The sequence below is a fragment of the Equus przewalskii genome, chromosome 9, assembly GCF_037783145.1.
Source record: "Equus przewalskii isolate Varuska chromosome 9, EquPr2, whole genome shotgun sequence".
NCBI lineage: Eukaryota > Metazoa > Chordata > Mammalia > Perissodactyla > Equidae > Equus > Equus przewalskii.
The window spans coordinates 3,948,647-3,971,160 of NC_091839.1; the positions used below are offsets into that span (position 1 = coordinate 3,948,647).

A 22,514-nucleotide genomic window follows, 5' to 3' on the forward strand; every position below is an offset into this window, starting at 1 on the left:
GATGCATGGCAACTAGACTTTGGTGGTGAACAGAATGTAGGCTATACAGAAGTCAAAATATAATGATGTACACCTGAAATTTATTGTTATAAATCAATGTAACCTCAATAAAAAAATAGAAAAAAATGAAGTTGGACCCTTACTTTACACCATATACAAAAATTAAGTCAAAACAGATCAAAAACGTAAACATAAGAGCTAAAACTATATAACTTCCAGAAGAAAACATAGGGGGGAAGTTTCATGACATTGGATTTGGCAATGATTTCCAGGATATGACAAGAAAAGCATAAACAACAGAAAAAAAGTAGATGAGTTGGATTTCATTAAAATTAAAACGTTTGGTGCATCAAAGAACACTCTCAACAGAGTGAAAGGGTAACCCAGAGAATAGGAGAAAAATATTTTCAAATCTTATATTTAAATATAAATATATAAAGAACTCCTACAACTCAACAACAAAAAAGAAAGAACCCAATTTTTAACATGGGTAAAGGACTTGAATAAACATTTCTAAAGAAGATATACAAATGGCCAATAAGCACATGAAAAGATGTTCAACACCACTGATTTAAATGCATATCAAAACCACAATGAGATACGACTTCACATCCAGTGGGATGGCTATTATCCAAAACCAGAAAATAACAAGTGTTGACAAGGATGGGGAGAAATTGGAACCCTTGCGCATTGCTGGTGGGAATGTAAAATAGCACAGCCACTGTGGAAACTTGCACGGCAATTCCTCAAAACCTACACATAGAATTACCATATAATCCAGCAATTCCTTATCTGGCTATATGCCCAAAAGAAGTGGAAGCAGGACCTGAACAAATATTTACAAACCGTATCAGCAGCATTATTCACAATAGCCCAAAGGTGGAAAGAAACCAAGTGTTCACTGATAGATGAACAGATAAACAGAATGTGGGATATACACATAATGGAATATTATTTCATCTTAAAAAGTAAGAGAATTCTGACGCATGCTACAACACAGTCACAAAAGGATAAATATTCTATGATTCCACTTATAGGAGGTGCCTAGAGCAGGCAAATTCATACACACAGAAAGTAGAACGGTGGTTCCCAAGGGCTGGAGGAAGAGATTTGGGAGTTATTTAATGGGTATAGAGTTTCAGTTTTACACGATGAAAAGAGTTCTAGAGATTGGTTGCACAAGGCGAATGTTTTTAACACTACTAAACTGCACACTTAAAAGTGGTTCTAATAGTAAATTTTATATTATACTTTGCCACAACTTAAAGAACAGCACGTAGATAACGCGCAGGTCACATGGTTCGGGAGCTGAGCATCCTCTCACACACACACCGGCGCCCCCACCCCGGCATCCTCCGAGGACCGGCGCCCGCGTGTGGCGGGGTGGAGGGGGCCGTGGGGGTGGAAGGGGTCGCGCCACACCTCGCGGCCCCTGCTCCAGCCTCTCGGGAAAGGCCCCTCTCAAGCCCAAAGTTTGCTCTATCCTGGCTTCTTAAGGGTCGGTGACCAGCGAGTCTCTTCTTTCCCCGCAGCCTAACTCATTTTATGTGTACAACTTAGTGCTTTTGAGCAAACTGAGGCGTTGTGCAACCATCACCACAATCCGGTTTTAGAACATTTCCATCACCCCTTGGCCTTTCTAAGGCCCTGGAGCCTCATCCGTAAATGGCGGCACACGAGCCTAGCACATAATAGCGCACCAAAACGTTTTACCTATTATTACACTAGTTGGTGACGGCCTGTTTCTAGACTACCATCCTCTCCCTGCCGCAGGCAGTGCGCCGCCCGCCGATGGGCGGCGGAGGTGCCGGTGGTCCCAAACGCTCCGCGCCGCGCTCCCGCCCGCGGCCCCGCCCCGCCGCGCCGCCCGCGATCGCGGAATCGGGCCTCTCTCGGCGCCCTGGCTGCGGCGGGCGGCGCCGCTCCGGGCTGGATTGGTGATGCCTGGGCGCTGCGGGCGCCTGCGCAGTGGGACGGCCCCGCGCGCCGAGGGGCTGCGAGATCCCGGGGAGCGTGGTCGCGCTGCTGGAGCCGGACGGCCGCGCCATGGCGGAGGACGAGCTGGAGGCGCTGCGGAAGCAGAGGCTGGCCGAGCTGCAGGCCAAGCACGGGGTGAGCGCGCCCGCCTGGCCCGGCCCTGCGCCGCGCCGCCCTCGCCCGAGGGGGAGGGCGCGGCCCCGGGCGCCGCGGCCCGAGGACCCACGCTGCCCCGGCCCGCTCCGCGTCGCGGGGGCTCGGGCGGCCGGCCCACCACGTGCAGCCACGGGCTGGGGGCGGGGGGCGGGCGTGGGCCTGTCCCGGGCGGGGGGCGGCTCGCCCGGGCCGGCGTGGGTGCGAAGCCGAATGCCCAGCCCCTCGGGCTCCCGGACCCTTAGCTTTCGGATCCAGCCTGCTTCCACCACGGTTCCAACCGAGTTGCTGTCTAGAATTCGGTTGTTCTGACCCAGGCAGCCGGCGTTTCCTGGGCTGTGCTGTGAGCCGGGTGCTGAGGGGACAGCGGGGGACACCCGCTCTGTAAGGAGTTGACAGTCCCGGGAGGAGCCGGACGCTGCTCGCGGAGATGAAGCCCCCGAGTCCTGACTCCGCGGTACCCTGCGGAGCTGGGAGCAGCGTCAGGGATGGAGCGGGGTGGTCTCCAAGGAGGCGCCCTGTGCATCGTCAGCGTCCCCACCCCGAAGCACCTTTCATTTTCCAGAAAGTATTGTCACCGCGGAAAATACGGTTTCCCAGTACAGATGCCCCCCCGCCCCCATGGCTGTTTGTATTCTGAAGCATTCTATTAGATTGTGACTTTGGGAGCCTATCAGAACCTTGTAGCAAGTGGAGAGCCACCCGGTTGACTTCTGTGAGGCCCGGCTTTTTAAGTTATCTGGTAATAATTTGGTGTCTGCTCCTGCAGGAGCCTGTTAGGTATCGGACACAAAATAAAATAGTTCCTGTTTTTTTCCTCTGAAATGGTTCAACTAAAAGGTGGAATTATTTTTTCAGGATCCTGGCGATGCGGCCCAACAGGAAGCAAAGCACAGGTATGGGCTGGGGCTCTGAGCTTTCTCAGGGGTTTTCTCACCAAGTGGGTTTTTGACTTTAGTTATTTTAATAGATATGTGGATCCTAAAGTTTTTCCCAGCATCGTGATTTTTCCATGAGTCGTCAGGGTATCTTTGTTATTAATTTGTTAATTAAATAACCGTGTGGAGCCCACCGCACTTACTACTTTGTACTGCAATTACTGGTTGATGTTTGTTTCTCTGCTAAACTGTGATGACCTTAGAGTGAGCATCATAATAGGACTATTTCCTAGGGATGTTTTGAGGATTACATGGAAACAGTTTAATAAGTGCTCGATAAATATTAACTGTTAACTATTGTTATTTTAGCCAAGCACATGGGAGAGCACCTCACAAATGGCAGCTTTATTGAATGAATACCTGATTACCCCATCATGCTATCTTTTTTCTAATTGTGATTAAAACACACATAAAATTTGCTGTCTTAACCATTTTTAAGTGTACTGTTCAGTCGTGTTGACTCTATTCTGATTATTGTGCGACAGATCTCTAGAACTTTTTCATCTTGCAAAAGTGAAACACTATACTTATTGAGTAACTCCCCATTTCCCCCCCTCCCACCATGCTACCTTTTTTTTGGTGAGGAAGATTTGAGCTAACATTGCTGCCAGTCCTCGTCTTTTTTTGCTTGAGGGAGACTGTCACTGAGCTAACATCTGTGCCCGTCTTCCTCTAATTTGTATGAGGGATGCTGCCTCAACATGGCTGATGAGTAGAGTAGGTCCACACCTGGGATCCCAACCCGTGAACCCAGGGCTGTGATTCGCAGCACGTAGAACTTCAGCCACTTGGCCATCGGGCCAGCCCCAAACCATGCTACCTTCTAACTCACTCGTTCAGCAAGCATTTGTTGAGCACCTTGCTCTGGGTCAGGCACTGAGCACTGCTGGGTCTACAGAAAGAGGCAAAGCAGAGAAGGTTCCTGCCCGAATGTGGCTTGTGTGAGTGGGAGAAGACAAAGTAAGCACTGGGATGGTGCCAAGAAGAAGAAAAAACTACTACACAAATCTCATTGACTCGGAGATGAACATTTTTTCACAGATTGGGTATGTCTCATTGATCACTCTTGCCCTGGATTCTTCCAGACAGGAATGAATTTTGCTTCTGCCATCACTTGGGTACATTTCTAACTTGAGACCTCTTAAAAGTAAATTCTCTGCTTGGGGTTCGCCCCTCCCTCCACCCCTGTAGTGTGAATTCAGACAGCAAACCTGCAAAACTAAAGTGTGAAACTCAAATTCTCAGAGGAACCTTTTTCTTCCCCCACTCAGGGCCACGGTTGATGCGTGTGTGCTGTCTTGCTGTCCCTTTCTGCATGGCGGGTTTATTTCTTGCTTACCTTGTACTGAGGATGTTGCTCTTGCTGCCCCAGCTGTGAGTGGAGGTCTCTATTAGATGCCTCATCTAGGGTGTTCTTTTGTTCTTAGAGATAAATAAAACTATGGTGCATCTTACACTGGATGGCATCTTAGACTCAGTGAAATATAGTAACAGTAGTTCATGGCAGCGTTGAAGTACTCAGGAGCAATAAGGAGTGGCCTGTGGAAGTGGGCTTCACGCTGTGTTCCATGAGCCCTAGGGCTCCTCAGATGGGTGGTTAATGGGCACCGCCAGCCCCAGCTCCCCCTCTCATTCAGAGAATCTCTGCTTCTGTCTGTGTTGCGTATTAAGTTCCTTGAAGGACTTCATTTGAAAAACAAATTTATCTGCTTAAAAAATTTGAAACCCTGGTCTTATGTGAACTGGTTCCTACTTGGATAGCTGGGAAAATGCAAGGATGCTTGCAGAATCGTAATTTCACTTCCCCTCCCCACCCAAAAAATAGAACTGAGAGTCTTGAAACATGGGCTCTGGTTCTAGCTTGGCCACGATTATCTGTGTCACCTTAACGTGGCCTCCCTGGGTCTCAGCTTCTTTTTCTCTGAGAAAATTACACGGATTGATCACTTGGCCCTTCTCATTGCCTGAAATCTCACTGCATATTTCTGGCATCTCTCACACCCTAGGTACTTAATAAATGTTGGTACAGGTGGTTGAACCGAATTATGAAAATGTAAAGTCTGACCTTTCAGCCCGGTAAGTTTATACCCACTTATTCTAAAGCTGGCTTTGAGGACAGGACTGGACTCTCCGCTTTGCTGTAGCCGCTGCCATCCACCCGGCACCCAGTACAGCACAGGCTTGTCTACAGCAGGCGTCCATCCTGAGAAACGTATGGAGTGATTGCATTTTGTGTGTTCAGTAGGAATGCTGACAGCTTCGTTCTAATTTTGCTTGACCTGTTTTCATTGTAGGGAAGCAGAAATGAGAAACAGTATCTTAGCCCAAGTTCTGGATCAGTCAGCCCGGGCACGGTGTAAGCATCTTCACTTTCCTCTTATTTCCATAAAATTGGCTTGAGTTAGTTGAATAGGGAGATATTTATGAAATTATTGCTATCTCTACATAAAATATTTGTGTAACCTAAAAACACTTGAGATACTGATTATTTGTGAGAAGTGTGAAGTTTATAAACCTAAAGAAACACACTTAAGTCATCATTGTAAGTGCTGGCTCAGTTCTGTCTTACCCAGGAGATGATCTCCCAGTGCATGTTGGGTAAAATTTATAGGAAACAACTCTTAAATCGAGTCAGTCACAAACTGTTGCTGGTAGTTGATGTGGGTGATGGGGGCTTGGCAGTTTATTGTAGTCTCTGTTTTATTGTATGCTCATAATTTTTCATAATAAAAAGTAGAAAGAAAACTGTGTAGAAAAAGAAAGAAAATCAGCCAATTGGAATGAACTAGTATCTTCTGTATTATAACTTGAAGCCCAGCTTAAAGAGGCAGCCTTAGATACATCACCACCATGTATCTGTGTAGTAATAGATAGATTTGCTTTCTAGAGGGCAATCATGTATTTTTTTTAAAAAAAGTACGGGGTTTGAATCTGAAGGCCCAAGTTTAATCTTGGCTCTGTGACTACTCGTGTGTGGCACTGACTGATGCCGCCAGGACTGACGTGTCGTTTCCTCACAGTTAAGGCGGTAACAACAGCATCTGCCCCGCCAGCCTAGCTAGTCTCAAGGCATAAGTCTGTGAAGTGCTTTAGAAATGTTCCTGCATAGTTTTAAGCTGTAAGTACATTGAGTTTTGACTCCTTTTTATGGATGTATATATTTTTCTTTTCAGTAAGTAACTTAGCACTTGTAAAGCCTGAAAAAACTAAAGCAGTAGAGAATTACCTTATACAGATGGCAAGATATGGACAACTAAGTGGGAAGGTAAGCTTGGACTGCCTTGAGGCACTCGACCTAACGTTACCTACTTTATCAAAACTTATCTTCAAGAAGTTAATTTCATCTTCTGGTTACAGAATTCTTGTTGACTATTTCAGTGAAGCAGTTGTTAAAGGAGAGATTGAATAGTTGTATCTACCATAAATCCTAAAATATAACTAATTGCCTTTCGTAAAATCCTCTGCTTCTTTCTTGTCCTGACATTGCTGTGGAAGCTTCTTGGTGTCTGTGTGACCCCATGACTGTTGAGGTCAGCTAGCTTAAACTGCTTCTACACTGGAAACACGGTTTGTCAGTAATACCAACTAACAGACTACCAGTGTAGGTAGAAGTTGAGCTTGTTTTGCAAATGAGGAGGTGCTAGACTTCCTTGGTTATTATGTGTGTTGCTGTGATGCCGTGATGGGTATATGCTGCCAAGCCTGACGTTCCTTCAGACCCAGGAGAGCCCCGCTCACAGGAAAGCCCTCTGCGGCCCCCTCAGCCTGCAGGGACCAGGCCTGCCCTGACTCCTGACACTAGGAACGTGTGCGGGAGCCACGACTGCTTCGTCTTTGTTGAGTGACTTACCGCCTGCATTTAAGCTTCTCCAGAGCTCAAGGGCAGAGGCCCGAGCGTCTCTGTCCTTGACACTTAACACAGTGGTGTAGGTGGTTGTCACTGGCTGCTAGTGGTGATAGAGCTGTTCTTAAATACCTCTTAACTTTGGATTTTTCTGAGGAAGCTAACTGATGGATACTTTTCCCCTTCCTCAAATGAAGACTTAGAAGAGCAGATTTTCTTTGGCACTTAAACCAGTAGTCTCAACCTCCTGTCCCAGCTCTCCTTCCCTCCTGACCTCTAGCCCATAGCCCAGAAAGACGAAAACAGTTCAATCTGTTGAGGCAAACGCTTTGTTTTAAAGAAGTACTGTTTTTCTTTCTGATTATCCTAGGTATCAGAACAAGGTTTAATAGAAATCCTTGAAAAAGTAAGCCAGCAAACAGAAAAGAAAACAACAGTTAAAGTAAGTTTCCCCAAGTGCACGTGGCAAAAGAAAAAGTTGATAATTTAAATAAGTGTTGAATATACACCTACGTACGGTATCAAAACATGTTTCAGCCCATAGACATTTTCATTTTGTAACATGGAAGTTTGGGGAGAAAGGCTGCGTATAGTGAGGGGTCTAATTTTTAAGGATCTTGAGTTGATGTTCTCTCGTTTAGATCTAAAACACTAAGTTGTTTTAAAGACAAAAATGTCTTGAATAATAGGTAGACAGTTTTCTTCTCAGAAAATTGAGTTATGCTTTATTAAACATGTTATGACACACATTTAATTTTCCCCCCAGTTCAACAGAAGAAAAGTAATGGACTCTGATGAAGATGACGATTATTGAATTTAAGATGTTTAGAAACTAGAACTTAATGGAACAATTCTAGGATAGCTAATACTTGGCAGAAGTTGAGATCTGACTTGAATGTTTACTTTGTTTATTATCTATTTGCCTTTTAAAAAAATAAACTTGTTATGCAAAATAAAACAATTTGGGCCGAGTTGTTTTAATACCATAGCTGAATGAACTGCGTTTTGAGTTTCTCCTTTCCTACCGAAAGCTTTTGAACGTGTGTAGCAGCATGAATATATCCTTTGTAATTGTGACGTTAGTGTTAGATAGGCAGATGGCCTTCGCAGAAATAGAAGCTGCTCGAGCACTCTTCAGTCAGAAGAAAACAGCATCCAGCACCATCCTGGGAGTTCAATCCCATGGACTAAGCTGATCAACTTCAATATTAAACATCTAATATTTCCAAGACACAGGTTCGGAAAGCAAGCAAGCAGCTGTTTTTCTTCCTGCAGGTTGTACTTACATGTAAGAAAATTCCTAGCTTTGATTTCATTTATAATTTGTTTTTCAAAACCATTGAGACTAAATTATCTAACAAATATGACCCCTCTCGAAAACCTCTAATAGAGTGATACTTGAAAAAAATTACCAAAATAACTGGGACATACTAGTAATAACACTTCAACGTAATAAACGTGTTTGTAAGAGAAATTACTTCTGATGATTAAAGTCTAGGTGAGCGGTTTAGCAGTTAAACATTTGGGTAGAAATATTCTGGGTTCTTCGCTCAGAGTTGCAGGTAACGTAGAGCAAGCGTCGTCTCAGATTGTGCTTTATTCCCACTAGTTACGAAAACCTTTGCCTCTAAACTCAAATCATAGCTCAGCTCTCCAGTGAGCCGTGTGGCGTAACCTTTAGGTGTCAGCCCTGGAGACCCGGCCCCGGAGTACGTTCCTGACGTTTAATGAGATGAGTAGGGTTAGTCGCAGAAAAGTGATGGGAAATGTGCTTGATAGTCCCAGTCGGCTTGAGCCAGCGTACTGCTGCTACATGTTCAAACTGTATTTGAGATTGTACTATATTTGAGACTTAAAATTTGTGACTGCGGTCAATGAAGAAAGTCAGTGTTGGAGTAAGTGTCTAGCATTCTTGAATAAAGTGAGTGAGAACATCAGAATATTAAAAACCACCAAAATTTTTTAAAGGGACAGAATTGATAAATAGTCAAAAGCAAAATTCGGTCAAGGATTTTGGGGGGAAAAATCCCAGTTACAGGTAGATTTTGCTTTAGGTCTCATTTACATGAAAATGCTGGAGGGAAACTAGCCAATTTGAGCCAGTTTGTTACATGCTTTCTCTCGGGGAATAGCACTATCCTCATGGCAGCCACTCATGTCAATGTGTGCAAAGACTGTCAGCCTCCTGCCCTCCAGAGACACGTGAGAATGGACAGTGGTTCTGAACACAGGGATGGGAGTTCTTGAAGGCAGCACGGGGTTAGGGAGTGGGGAGCGGTTATTCTAAACTTCAGTTTAACTCGGTGAACTGACAGTACTTTGAGTTCAGAACATTCTTACACAAAGTAGAAATTTGGGCATTACCAATTTCTGAATTGTCCAGTTTACTTTGGGGTCTTATTTTCACTTTATTTTTTTTATTTTTAAGTTGAGTTTTAAGTGGGGAAAGCAGTTGAAGAAAAACATATTTAAAAAAATAATCGAGGCAGTCACTTCAGATGGTTCACACTACTCATTACCAGAACAACCCAAGGAGAAACATCTCCCATAATACTGACAGGCCCATTCACAGTATTTCTATCTCCAGAGGAAGGGCACACCAAGCTGGAAACTGCCAATTCAGATGACACTGCCAGTCAGGCCTTGACCCCAGTTCTGATATGTCAAGCAAACTGGCCCCCTTATTTCTCTGAACCTGTTTCCTCACTGAACAATTCTACCAGCTAGGGTAATTGTTAGAATTAAATAGGGGCAGACATGAAAGTTTTCAAACTTATATTGCATCATCCACAAAGTCAGGTGGTATCAGAAGTATGTATTTGCATCTTGGAAATGGCTGGGCTGATAAACTGTACGGGATATAGTTTCTCAATTAGGATGGTAGAGAACCACAGCAACTCAAGTCAGTACGGCAGTTTTGTTTAAAAGTGAGGAAAAGGAGAAAAAATAAATCAGAAGAAAGAAATTCACAAAGCAACTGCTCATTCCCTGCTTGGGCTAAGAAGCTGTATTGTATTCATTTTTGTTGAGTTTAAAACATTTTTGTGGGCACTAGGTACTGTGCGTAAGTCAGCCCTAGTCAGGTAGACAGATTATGATAATCTGCTCTGAATGATCCAGTTGACACGTTTCAGTCACACATCTATAACTGAAAAATAAAATGTATGTTCCTCCAATGGGGGAAGATTTTTCCAAACACAAAGCACATGTTTCTAGCTAAGAGGCTGAGAAACAGGTACCTCCAGAGCAAAACATTAACTAAAAAAGGTACCATGACACACTCAAGAATCATAAAGTTTACTGTTTCTTTTCCATCATTTGGCACATATCCAAGGCACATTAGAAAATTAGAAATCATAAATTACTTTGTAGAAAAATAATCAGCCCCTCCCTTCTGTACATACACAAGTATTTCCAAGAACATGCACAAAACCATTTCTCTGTTACAAAGGTATTTGAAAATGTACTCAAGATAAACCCATGTTTGCAGCTCGAGACCAATTAATAACATAAAAAAATAACAGTATAATCTATAGAAATTTATAAAAAGGAATGAATGGCAATAAATTCTAACTTAAAGTAAATTTGACCTGGTTTGTGCTGTAAGTTTTCAATCTGAATCAAAAGACTAAGAAAAGATGTGCCAAATCTACTCTCTAGTTCAGTAACCATCCATCAGGAGTGACATTTAAGGGAGGTTCTTAATGGAAAGGGATGTTTCTAGAGACACTAGAGGTGCATATGTGCAATGATCAAATATCTGTACTTTGCTGGAAGAAAAATTCTACCCAACTTTTCCCACGTACATAGTGTAAAAGGAACTTGAGAACGGCATTTAGGCATCTTTGGGTTCAAATGTTGCTTTGCAAAGGAGCATTTTCCAGGTCCTGTTTCCTTCATTCAAATGTGATGTTTCTGGCCGGCCACCACAGTACCATGAAACCTGAACTGCTTCTCTTCAGTTTGTCCCAGATGGAGGAGTTCTGTTAGCTTGTGGTTTGCTCGTTTATACACATCAGAGGCTTAGCACCTTCAGGAGGAGGAGGTCAGAATCTGGTGATGAAACCTCTCACTCTAACCAAGGAACCCTAACACTGAAGAAGTCTTAAGGATCTGGACACCACTGGACTTTCTGTCCATTCCTTTCCAAGTGTATTCCTCAGCTTTGAAGAGGAAGAAGATGGTAACAGTTTTTTGTTGCACTTTCCCTTAGCCAGGAAAAGCTTTCAGGAAGCTGCTGCTCTCTCGAGCCAAAGAGCAAGTATATTTAGTTCTAAGCTGTATTCACGCTCGGCGTCTTCTTATTGAGGACTTGCTGCCTGGCAGCAAATTGAACGGTTCCTTATTCCTGTTAAAACTGGGAAATACTGGCCTCGCGGGGAGTGGCCAGGCCACCAGCAGTCTCTGGGCCCTTGGCTCCGACTGTGTCATCGACAGTGTGTCTCCGCAGCATTCGCCTGGTCCCAGGAGCAGCCTTTTTCAGTCTGGGCCTCTCGGGCTGCTCACCCCCTCCTGTGTCAGCCGTCTGCGATCTGCTCTGCTCCGGCCGCTTAGCCTGTTCCTGTGTGACTGTGGGCCTCCCTGGCTGCAGAAAGGGTACAATTCAGACAGTTCACGTTTGCACTGTGCTTTAAAGCACCACCACACAGTAACAGCCACCCTTGGGTGCTTATTTGTGTCGTCAGTGTGCTCAGCACTTGCAGGCCTAATTTCAGCTCCACCATCCCTGTGGGGATGGTAGGACGTGTACTCCAAGTGTCAGACACAACGCCAGTGCTTTACATGTTTGCACATTTAATCCTTACAGCTCTAACTAGTGTGTGCTAACAGGATCAGCAAAGTCAAGCAATCCAGCCAAAGGCCCAAGCTAGCAAGGGAAAAGTTGAACCCAAGCAGATTTCAGAGTTTGTGGGTTTCCCACCCAGCAGCAATTCTATCAGCAAAGTCATGAAAGAGTAAATAAATCAAAATTAGTCATGTTTACAAAAGTCACTTTAATTTTCTAAAACAAGGATTTAGAACTGTTATTTGTTTCATGGCGCCTATGCCACACATGCTGTCAATTCTATTTCTCATCAGTAGTCAATGGATGGTAAACAGCATAAGAGGAGTCCTGTTTCTGAGAGAGTCCCCTAAGAATGGCACCAGAGAATGTGAAGTGGGCTTCTGTTTATAACTGATGCTCAGACAGTGCTTTAAGAGACGGCCACCGAGAGCACCATCCACAGAGTAACTCCACACCATAGTGGAGAAGTTTTCTACTCACCTATGCACAAACTTGCTTTCTTCCTTATGTTAGTGATTAACACATTAGTGAGTTTGCCCAGTGAAATTTCAGAGAGTTCACGTGACTATACACACCATGATCTGCGTCTGTCCACGCGTACAACCATTTTCCACTTTTTCCTCCCTTTCTTTCCTCAGCTCAGAAATGCATTGTTAAATAAAACAGTAAATGAAGTCTATACTCAACTGTCCCACTAAAGAGCTCATTTTAATTATTATCATCTCTTACAGTGAAGGGAATCATGAAAGGAGCAATGTATTTACCATACGTTAGATTTGAAAAAGCCAGGCTTTAAAAAGTATGATTATAAGCCAGTGTTTAATAACTCACCTCATGCACAGAACCTTCAGTAAGATTAGGGACACTTCTATCTCTTGCCATAATGTCCCTTGAAGTCCTTCCCCTGAAACACCAAACAAACTACAATAAACGTTTGGGATGGTGGAGCAAAGTACTCGGCGGCCACGAGGTGGCAGCATTGGATGAGGGCAGATCGCAACCCGTGAAAGCAGCGCATCGTGCTCCACTTCTAAGTCAGGCAGAGGCAAAGCACAGAAATCAGCTCGAACTTTATACTCACTCAAACTGACCAAGCGAGGGGACACAGTAAAACTGTCTAGGAAAAGGTTCATCTGGTAGGTCATACATTTTTGAGTTCCCTGTAGATAAAAGGATAAACATCTGAGAACTTCCAAAATAGTTGAAGTGTTTTAAAATGCAACCTCTCAATTTTATTTAACAAAATTTAGAAAATTAAGCACTGCATTTGCTTAAACCACCACATTAGTAGATAACTATTTATTACCGTGTGAACCCCCATGAAAAAGAAAGATAAATCCTTAACACACTGATACTCCCCAGCCACAGCCAATCTGGTGAGACAGCCTCAGGATTACCCAGATATGTGACTGGGTTTATCACATTGTACTGCAAACTCATACTGTAATTAAAAAAATAAGTGGCTAGCACAAGGACCCCCTCTGAACTATAACAACTTTTAAAAGAAGAAATACTTCAGCCCCACCCATTTGGCAACCGCTGTTCTAGGACCATCAACCTCTGTACACCTGTAAATTAAAAAAAACCTTAAAGGTGGCATTGACTGCGGAGGTCCAGGAAATGCTTAGAAAAAGGCCTGGCCTTGGAACACAAGGCATGAAGGGAACTACCCAGTTGGGCCTCCTCTCCAGCTGGGGAGTGGAGGCTTACCCAAGCTAACGCCGGGAGTGTCCATCTTACTTCCTCAGGAAGCAGTGTCACCGTCAACCAGAAAACGAGTATCAAAAAAGCTGAGGAACCAGGATGTCACATACATTTCTTTGGTGCCTACATCCCACCCCCAGTCGTGATCATAATTACATTCTACACTTACAATTAAACGAAACCAGCAACTGGTCATGAACTTCCACATAAACCCAAGTTGAGAATTACAGAAAGAATGTAACTTCTTACATTTTTTCCTGATCTTAACAGTAACGTATTCCTGGTGGTCTGTTTCGCCAACATCATCTAATGTGGCCACACAGTTTGGTACGACTTGAAGTAATTCCATTATTTTTGAATTCTACAATTTGGAAGGGAAAAGATAACAGGAATATTTTTTATTCTTTCCTACCAGGTAAGTGCCTGTTTTTGATCTAACTGTCAATATTGGTGTGGCTGGGCAGAAACACTAAAAAGCACAAAACCTGGAAGCCATAAGGCCCAGTGGTTAGGAGCAGCCCCGCATCTGGAGCCCGGCTCTGCCCTCTGCCGGTACTCCGGGCCGGGTAGTGGACTGCTCCATGCAAGTGGGCTGACAATAACAGGATCTATTATTGTAGAGGCACCGTGAGGTCACCGAGGGCCCCGTGTAGTCAGTACTCAATAAGAGACATGCATTGTTATCATCATCTGAGAAAGTGCTAAGTTGAAAGTTTAAGGTATTTCAATTCTGTTAAGGAATGTCACTGAGAATTAATATAATAAGCCTATGAGTAGGCTGGATTTATGGTGACTTTGACACATCAGTAGTGTCATTTAACAGCCTACTAGTTGTCTACCTGGAGTAGAAAACTAGATAAAGATTCCACGTGAGCACAGGAACGGTAAAGAGCTACCTTCTCCCCAGGAGAAAAAGACTTTCTCCTCACCATTTCTCCATGGCAAACATCCACTGCGCTGGCGAGAGATGTCAAATCGTGATTCTCCTGACAGAACTCACGAGTTTTAAAGCCAGCAACTGAATGACCTTTCTCCAGTGTGCTGAGAACACAGCTGTATTCCCACTGCCTTCAGGCAGGGAGGGTTCTCAGCCCGCTGTGGCCCTAAGAGGCCCTGACTGCTCGTCGAGGGCCAGGCCAGGGGCCACACCTGCGCTTGTCGGGGGAGCACCTCTGCTCAGCCCCTGAAAGACTGACTCCCGGTTCCCCGAGCAGGCCACCTCTGCCAGGTGGCCAAGGAGCCGGTATTTAACTGCACTGGCTGACCCGCAGCAGAAGGACTCAGAGATCCGGCTCTTGCTGCTGCACATCTGCTTTAAACACAGGGAAGCGGAGGGAGCCCCCCACCCCGAGGCCCTCCCACCCACCTGCTCAGCACAGTCTATGGCTGTGCACTGCCTCTTGTTCAAGACCTGGACTGACGCTCCGTGAAGCAGCAGCAGCTCCACCACCAAGACGTGCTTCTCCATCACAGCCTCATGCAGCGCCGTGTTGCCCTTGTTGTTGGAAACGTTAATGGAGGCCCCGTGCTAGAAGGAGGAACGACAGGATCAAAAGGAACACTAAGAGGGCAACACAGAATCCAGGTGACAAGCCACCCGTTACTGACTCGTGCCAGCAGCTCCTGGGCTGTGGGCCCTTACCTGCAGCAACAGTGCCGCGACTTCGTGGTGGCCGTTGGAACAGGCGTAAATGAGGGGCGTGTTTCCACTTATATCCTTCTTATTGGGTTTTGCATTGGACTCTAATAGATACTTCACCACCTGGCAGAGAAGAAACATTTCAACTGTAACTGAAATTGGCAGGGAGAAATCCCCTCCCTTGATATCCTTCTGACTCCTCCCTGAGCTCACTTAGAGTAAGGCTTCTTGGACACGTCTGCTCCTTGGGAGAAAGCAGACCGGCTGAAGGGGGTTAATGTTTGCTGAGGGTCTGCTCTGTGCCACACAGCGTGCTGGGCCCCAGCTTTTCATCTAATCATTAGCTCGACACCATGGAGAGCTGGAATTACCACTCCAGCTTTACAGATGAGGGAATGGATGCTTGAAGCACTCTGCTGAGTGTTAGGAGAGAAATGGAAGACCTGAAATAGGGTTCCTGTCTTTAAAAGCTGACAGTATAACTAATAAGGGAAAATTTTTTAAAATAGATAACTTTCAAAAAGAAATATATGATTTTTAGAAAGTCAGTCACTCCACAATTATCTCTTGAACCTCCTCTGTGAGGCCATTCTCCACATTATAAAGTACTAAACTGTTTGGCACAGGCCAAGGGCTGTGGGAATGTGAGGTAGTAAGACGTGGGCAGAGCCCTGGATGACCAACAGCCAAGCACCAGAGATGCTCCTGCTGCGATCAGAATCAGAATGACAGCCTCTAGTGCCACCAGGTGTGAACGGCAATGGGGAAGGGGGCTTTGCCTCCACCCACAGAAGCACCAACTTCTGTGTTCTGTTGCTGAGTGGTCCTGCCACGTGCATCTCAGAATCTCAGGGCTGGGAGGAAGGACATGTGCCCGTCCTCTGGGCCAACTGACAAACTGTTGCCCCTCTGTGACATTCCCACTGAGGGAGGTTCTAACAGAAAGCAAGCACCCTGCACACTCTGCCCGAGAGACGGACCACACCTGGAAGTGGCCCTGCTGGCAGGCCAGGTGGAGCGGGACAGCCTGGCTGACGTTTCTGGCACCCGCACTGGCACCATGCTTCAACAGGAGGGGGACGAGCTCCGCTCGACCGTGCAGGGCAGCAACGTGCAGTGGGGAGGCGCCATCCTGGTTGGTCACGTTCACACCAAGCCCATTGGCAGGAATCTTGGCCAGCTTCTAGTAAGTGTAGGAGATGGAGACAGAAATGTCATTAGTATTAAGAAAGCCGTTTGAAGAAAGTGAAGCCATCTGCCCCCCACAGCCCCAGGGCAAACTTTGGGATCATAGTGGGATCGGAATCAGGTTGTCCACAGGTGAATTCCTACTACTTCAGAAAGGCATGATACACCAAAGGATTAATTTCCATTTCCAAGAAAGCACGTGCCCTAAAATGATACCCTTTCTGGCAAGGCAATTCAAGGGGAACAGAAAGTCTGTTCAACAAATGGAACAACCGACTACCCACACAGGGAAAACTGCACATCAACCCTTTCCTCACGCCAAACACAAAAATGCATCACGGACCTAAACATGAAAGCTACAACCAGAAACCTCTAGAAGCAAACACGGAAGAAAATGTGCAAAGATGAGCAAAGATTTCTGAGATAAGATACGGAAAGCAAAAACCATAAAAGAACAGTTTCATAAACAGGACTTACTAAAAATTTTAAATGTTTGCTCTTTGAAAGACACAATTAAGAAAATGAAAAGGCAAGTCATAGACATGGAGAAAATGTTTGCAATATGTCTATCTGACAAAGGACTTATACCAACCTGCATTTTAAAAAAACAAAAATTCTTATAAATCAATTAGACAATCCAACTTCAAAAAAAAAAACCAAGCATAAGATTTGAAAAGACTTGTCACAATATAAGGCAGGTAAATGGCCAATCCATAAGCACATAAAATAACATCTTTGGTTATCAGGGAAATGCAGATCAAAATCAGGAGTGACAAAACCAAAGCGTCAGAACACAGATGAGTGGCTGCCGGGATGCCTATAAAGGGGCAGGACGGACGGTCGAGCAGGGCGATGCAGATACTGATGGTGCTGGTGGCTACACGGCCATGTGCTAGTTTGTGAAACCTCATAAAACTGCTTGCTACTTATCTCCGTAGTTCACTTTCATTTCTATCATGAAAGTACCTTATTATTCACAGTGGTTTTAAACCCAGTCATGCCAATATAAGGAAAATCAATTAGTAATTAAAAGGGCAAACAAAACTGACTTATAAAGCATATAACTAAAAACGAACATATGTGATGTTGAATCATACATTTTGATAGTGGAATTAATATGTCAATGTTTTATGTGACTGATTAAGGACTAAAACTTTAATTATCTGGTTCACTTTTTGATGATTAAAAATGTTATCTCTTAGAAAAACTGCAAGCTAAATTAAAAGGGTGAATTTCACTCTATGTAAATTATACCTCAAAAATTGAAAACAAACAAGTGAAGAAGTAGGGAGAAAAAAACACAATGAAATACCAGTGCACACTTACCAGAATGGCCAAAGTTAAAAAGTGAGAAAGGCTGAAGTCACAAGGCGGGGCACCCAGAACTCACACTGCTGGTGAGAACGGAAAATGCTCCCTGCGCTCTGGAAAGCTGGCAGTTTCTTAAAAAGTTAGACACATACTGACTGTATAATCCGGCAATTAGACCACTAGGTATTTAGCCAAGTAAACAGAGACTTATACAAAGACATGTTCACAGCAGCTTTCTTCACAAAGCCAAAAACAGGCAGCTACTCAGCTGCCCGTCAACAGGTGATCAGACAACCAATTATGGTACATTCAACAAAATACCCCCCAGCAATAAAAAGAAATGAACTGCTGATCCACACGGGTCTCAAAAACATTCCGCTGAGTGAAGGAAGCCAGACTCAAAAGAGCGTGTACTGTGTGGTTCCATTCACATAAAACTCTAGAAAATGCCAGGGAGTCTGTGTGATGGGAAGCAGGTCAGTGGCGGCCTGGGCCAGGGAAGGGCGAGGAGGGCAGGAAGCGCTCGGAGGTGATCCTGACTGTGGTGATGGCTCATGGGTTTCTGCCTCTGTGGAAACTCAGCAAACTGTACACTTTAAATGGGTATGCTTTACCGTGTGTAAATTACACTTCAATAAAAGTTTAAAAAACAAACTCAACACAACAGTGGGCTAGAAGAAGATGGGCTTAGGGGGGAGTTTCAGTTTAATCACAGACATGGAGCCATTTTCGTTTGTGTCTTTTTGAGAAATTAGAAAAAAAGAAAAGAGGTTTTAAAAGAACAGGATGTCTAAGATTTTTATCCAATAAATCCGTAGTTATTTTAATGTGTAATTCAGTTTCTTGTTACAACTAATCAAGTGTGAGGTGGGGAAGAACAGAGTGTAGGAGATAGACAAAAAGAGCAATAACAGAGACGCAGTAGCCACCTCCAGCCATGCACAGTCAAGGACAGGGCCTGAAGACTTTGGTACTGCACGCTGTGTCCTTGAAACATCACCTGCCATTTTAATCCCTGTTTTCCACAGCAGCCCACACAGGGAAGTCAGTTTTTAGACTGTGCATGTCCACCAGCATGGGGAAAGAAGAAAAGTTGCAAATCCTCAGTGTACACAATACCCTGCGGCTGAAAAGCTACATGTGAATGAAAATTTTAGTCATTTCAATATACTTGGATTAGAGTCACCCAAGGTGAAGCTTTTTAAAATAAGGTAGTATTGGGGCCAGCTCCGTGGCTGAGTGGTTATGTTCGTGCGCTCCGCTGTGGCGGCCCAGGGTCCAGATCCTGGGCGCGGACATGGCACCACTCATCAGGCCACATTGAGGCGGGGTCCCACATCCCACAACTAGAAGGACCTGCAACTAAGATATACAACTGTGTACAGGGGTGGGTGGGGTTGGGGAGATAAAGCAGAAAAAAAAAAATATTGGCAACAGTTGTTAGCCCAGGTGCCAATCTTTAAAAAAAAAAAAAAGGAAGATTGGCAACAGCTGTTAGCCCAGGTACCAATCTTTAAGAAAAAATAAAAAAATAAAATAAAATAAGGTATTATTATCTTGCAATACAAAGGACAACAACACTACATCTGTTTTGTAAAGTCAAATTAACTTTCTTACTATGGAGCATACACATCAAGATAAATTGCTAGCATGTGAGTGCATACTGTGTACAAAACACCATTTACAACTGCTCACAAGAAAATGAAATACTTAGGTATACACTTAAGAAAACATGGCCAGGGTCTCTATGCTGAAAATCACAAAAGGAAGAAATCAAAGAAGGCCTGAAGGTATGAAGAGATATACCATGTTCATGAAGACTCAACATAGTAAAGACGCTACTTCTCCCCAAACTGATCTGCAGTTTTAATGCTGTTCCTATCAAAATCCTAACAAGGTTTTTTGTAGACAGAGGCAAGCTTATTCTAAAATTTATATGGAAAGGCACAAGCCCTAGAAGAGCTAAAATGATCCTGGCCAAGAAGGAGAAGGTCGGAGGAAGGACTCTCCCCACACTAAGGCTTCCTCTGGAGCTGCAGTAATGCAGGCAGTGTGGCCCTCGTGGGGGGAGAGACACGTGGATCAATGGAATGGACCAGAGAGCCCAGAAATGGACCCACACCATATCCAGTCAACTGGGGTGCAAAAGCAAGTAAATGCAAGGATGGCCTTGTCAACAGATGGTGCTGGAGCAGGAGGACGTCCATAGGCCAAAAAATGAACCACCTCCTCAAATTTCCTATCTTATACAAAAATTAACTCAAACTGGATCACAGACTTAACTATAAACTGTAAAATTATAACTTTTAGGAGAAAATCTTTGGAATCTCGGGCTAAGCAAACAGTTCTTAGACTTGACACCAAAAGCATGATCCATAAAAGGAAAAACTGATAAACTGGACTTCTAAATTAAAAACTTCCTCTGTGAAAATCCATGTGAAGAACCAATAGATAGATACAGAAAACATCTGACAAAGAGCTAGAATCGAGAATATATAAAGAACTCTCAAATCTCAATAGTAAAAAAAGCAAATCAGTAAGAAAAGGGGCAAAGGAAATGAAGACATTTCACTGAAGAGCATATATGGATGGCAAATGAGCACATGAAAAGATGTTCAACATCGTCACCCACAAAGGAAATGCGAATTTCAACTGCGATGAGACAGCACTACACACCTAGCAGAATGACCAACATAGAAAATCATGGCAACAGCAAATGCTGGTGAGGACGCTGGTGAGAAACTGGATCACTCAGTGCTGGTGGGACTGCAAAATGGTACAGCCACTCAGGAAAACAGTTTGTCACTTCCTTATAAAACTAACCATAGGATGACCATGTAATTACCATATGATCCAGCAGTGGCACTCCTGGGCATTTATCTTACATGAAAACTTATGTTCTCACAAAAACCTGTAAACTAATGTACGTATAGGTATCAATTTTTTTCTTTTTCTTTGGCTGGGAAAGATTTGCCCTGAGTTAACATCTGTTGCCAATCTTCCTCTTTTTCTTTTTTCCCTTCCCACAGCCCCAGTACGTCTAGTTGTAAGTCCTTCTAGTTCTTGTACATGAGCTGCCGCCACAGCATGGCTACTGACAGAGGAGCAGTGTGGTTCCACGGGATCTGAACCCGGGCCGCTGAAGCACCGTGTGCCAAACTTTAACCACCATGGCATCAGGGCTGGCTCCCTATCAATTTTATATGTAATATTCTAAAACCAGAAATAACCCACCTCTCCTTCGTCAGGTGAATGGTAAACCATGGTACCTACACACCATGAGCTGCTCCTCCATAATAAAGGGAGGAATTGTCGACTACGTGCAGCAACTTGGAATCACGCTGAGCACGAGCAAAGCCAATCCCAACAGGCTCTATGCTTACGAGCCCATTTATAGAAAATTTATACAAAGTGACATGAAATGACACAGAGATACAGACGGAGCACATCAACAGTTGCCGGGGTTAGGGATGGTGGGGTGGGGGTGGCAGCAAGAGAGGTGGGTGTGATTATAAAAGGGCAACATGAGTGATTCTTGTGGTGAGCGAACTGCTCTGTACCTTGAATGTGGTGGTGGATACACAAAGCTACACGTGACAGAACTAAACACACACACACAAGCACAAGTCAAAGTGGTGACGCCTGGAGAGACGGATGGATCATATCCACGTCGACGTCCTGGTTTGGGTCTTGTGCTGTGGTTTTACAGGCTGTTACCACTGGGGAAAGCTGGGTAAGGACACAGGGGATCCTCTGTACTTGGCGGGGGGTCCTCCCGCAGAGGATGTACCAACGAGAGCAAAGGCAGTGGCAGGGACTCCCCAGGGGACTGCAGCTCATGGACAGAGACCTCGGGCGCGTCTGCTCCTAAGCTCCTACCTTGTCACTCAGGGGCCCAGAGAGCAGCTGAGACACTGAACACATGTGCACGTCCCTGCTCCCTGCCCTGCCCGTTCAGAGTGCAGGCAGCCCACGCCAGACCCGGCACTAGTGTCCACTCCTGTCCACTCCTGAGCTAACCGATCCCACCACCTCTCAGGGGAAACCTCTCCCAGCCACTGAGCGATGAGCTGGCTGAGAGGCAGACAACCTTCCTAAAGGGAAAAAGAGAATCTATCTGCCTGTCCACCGCCATCCCCACCGACGGAAGCAAAGCCAAACCTTCTGAGCTGGAGCACATTTGGGGCACTGGCACAAGGGGTGACACAGTTCAAGATCCGCGGCACTGACAGCATCCTCCACTTCATCCAGGTCCTCCTCAGTCCACTCCAGAAGGTAACGCACCTGGTGGGCAGGCAGGAGAAACAGGGACTCAAAACTCAGCCTTGACTCCTTTACCGGTGACAGTATCTTCAATGCACACCCTCACCTGTTCCCAAAGCAGGTCCTACACTCCCTTCACCACCAAGTAATTTCTATGTGATGGCTGCTCCCTCACGAAGGTTCCAGGGCTTGTCTGTGCTGGACCTTTCTAAGTCCTTTTAAAGGTGACGCAGAGAGATTAAGCTGCCACTTCTGCAGCTTGTGTCAGCGAGTCTTCTCTCTTAGCAAGGGGCAGAGTGGTGCCGCCTCAGGGTGCAGCCTTAAATCCTCGTCCTGGAGCACCTTGGGAGCACCTCCTCGCAGGTGACCTAACAGTACGCTTTCGACAGCCACTCCGTCCCCTCGCCTGGAGAACACTCACTGAGAGGTCAACAACTCGTTCAAGGCCACACAGCAGTCAGCAGGGTCTCAACCCCACGCCAGTGTCCTTTCCACTGTAATGCACTAGTCCACAGGCGAGAGCAATGGAAAGACCCCCAACAGGTCAAACTTACGTTCCAGAAAAGACTAGTTTCTAGGATATTAAATTTGAGAAAAGAAAACAATATGAATACATTCCTAGGCTGAGTTCTAAGTGCTAAGGCAGTCAGCATGTGTTCCAGGAAGACCCCTTCGACCCCAGGGCCTTTCCACACTCCCGACAACAGACAC

At 45.0% G+C, this 22,514-nt stretch overlaps 2 protein-coding genes across 5 annotated transcripts in view; one reads left to right on the forward strand and one right to left on the reverse strand.

The window, feature by feature from the left end:
• Positions 1-1,016: 1,016 nt before the first annotated feature.
• On the forward strand, positions 1,017-7,870 carry PDCD5 (programmed cell death 5). The gene is made up of 6 exons (XM_070557347.1): positions 1,017-2,112; positions 2,989-3,026; positions 5,363-5,424; positions 6,242-6,333; positions 7,283-7,354; positions 7,679-7,870. Exons 1-6 carry the CDS (start codon positions 2,047-2,049, stop codon positions 7,724-7,726), a joined length of 378 nt encoding a protein of 125 aa, XP_070413448.1. The 5' UTR covers positions 1,017-2,046; the 3' UTR covers positions 7,727-7,870.
• Positions 7,871-10,193: 2,323 nt separating this feature from the next.
• Positions 10,194-22,514, reverse strand: part of ANKRD27 (ankyrin repeat domain 27) — a 46,991-nt gene continuing 34,670 nt past the window's right edge. For 2 of the 4 annotated variants that reach the window (XM_008514063.2, XM_008514062.2), the window contains 8 exons: positions 21,702-21,824; positions 16,027-16,224; positions 15,045-15,164; positions 14,769-14,930; positions 13,652-13,763; positions 12,780-12,858; positions 12,530-12,602; positions 10,194-11,497 (listed from right to left, as the gene is read on the reverse strand). In XM_008514063.2, coding sequence (XP_008512285.2) covers positions 11,264-11,497; positions 12,530-12,602; positions 12,780-12,858; positions 13,652-13,763; positions 14,769-14,930; positions 15,045-15,164; positions 16,027-16,224; positions 21,702-21,824 — 1,101 coding nt within the window. In that variant the 3' untranslated portion in view covers positions 10,194-11,263. The remainder of the gene's footprint in view (positions 11,498-12,529; positions 12,603-12,779; positions 12,859-13,651; positions 13,764-14,768; positions 14,931-15,044; positions 15,165-16,026; positions 16,225-21,701; positions 21,825-22,514) is intronic. The other 2 variants (XM_070557340.1, XM_008514065.2) reach the window with 1 other exon arrangement.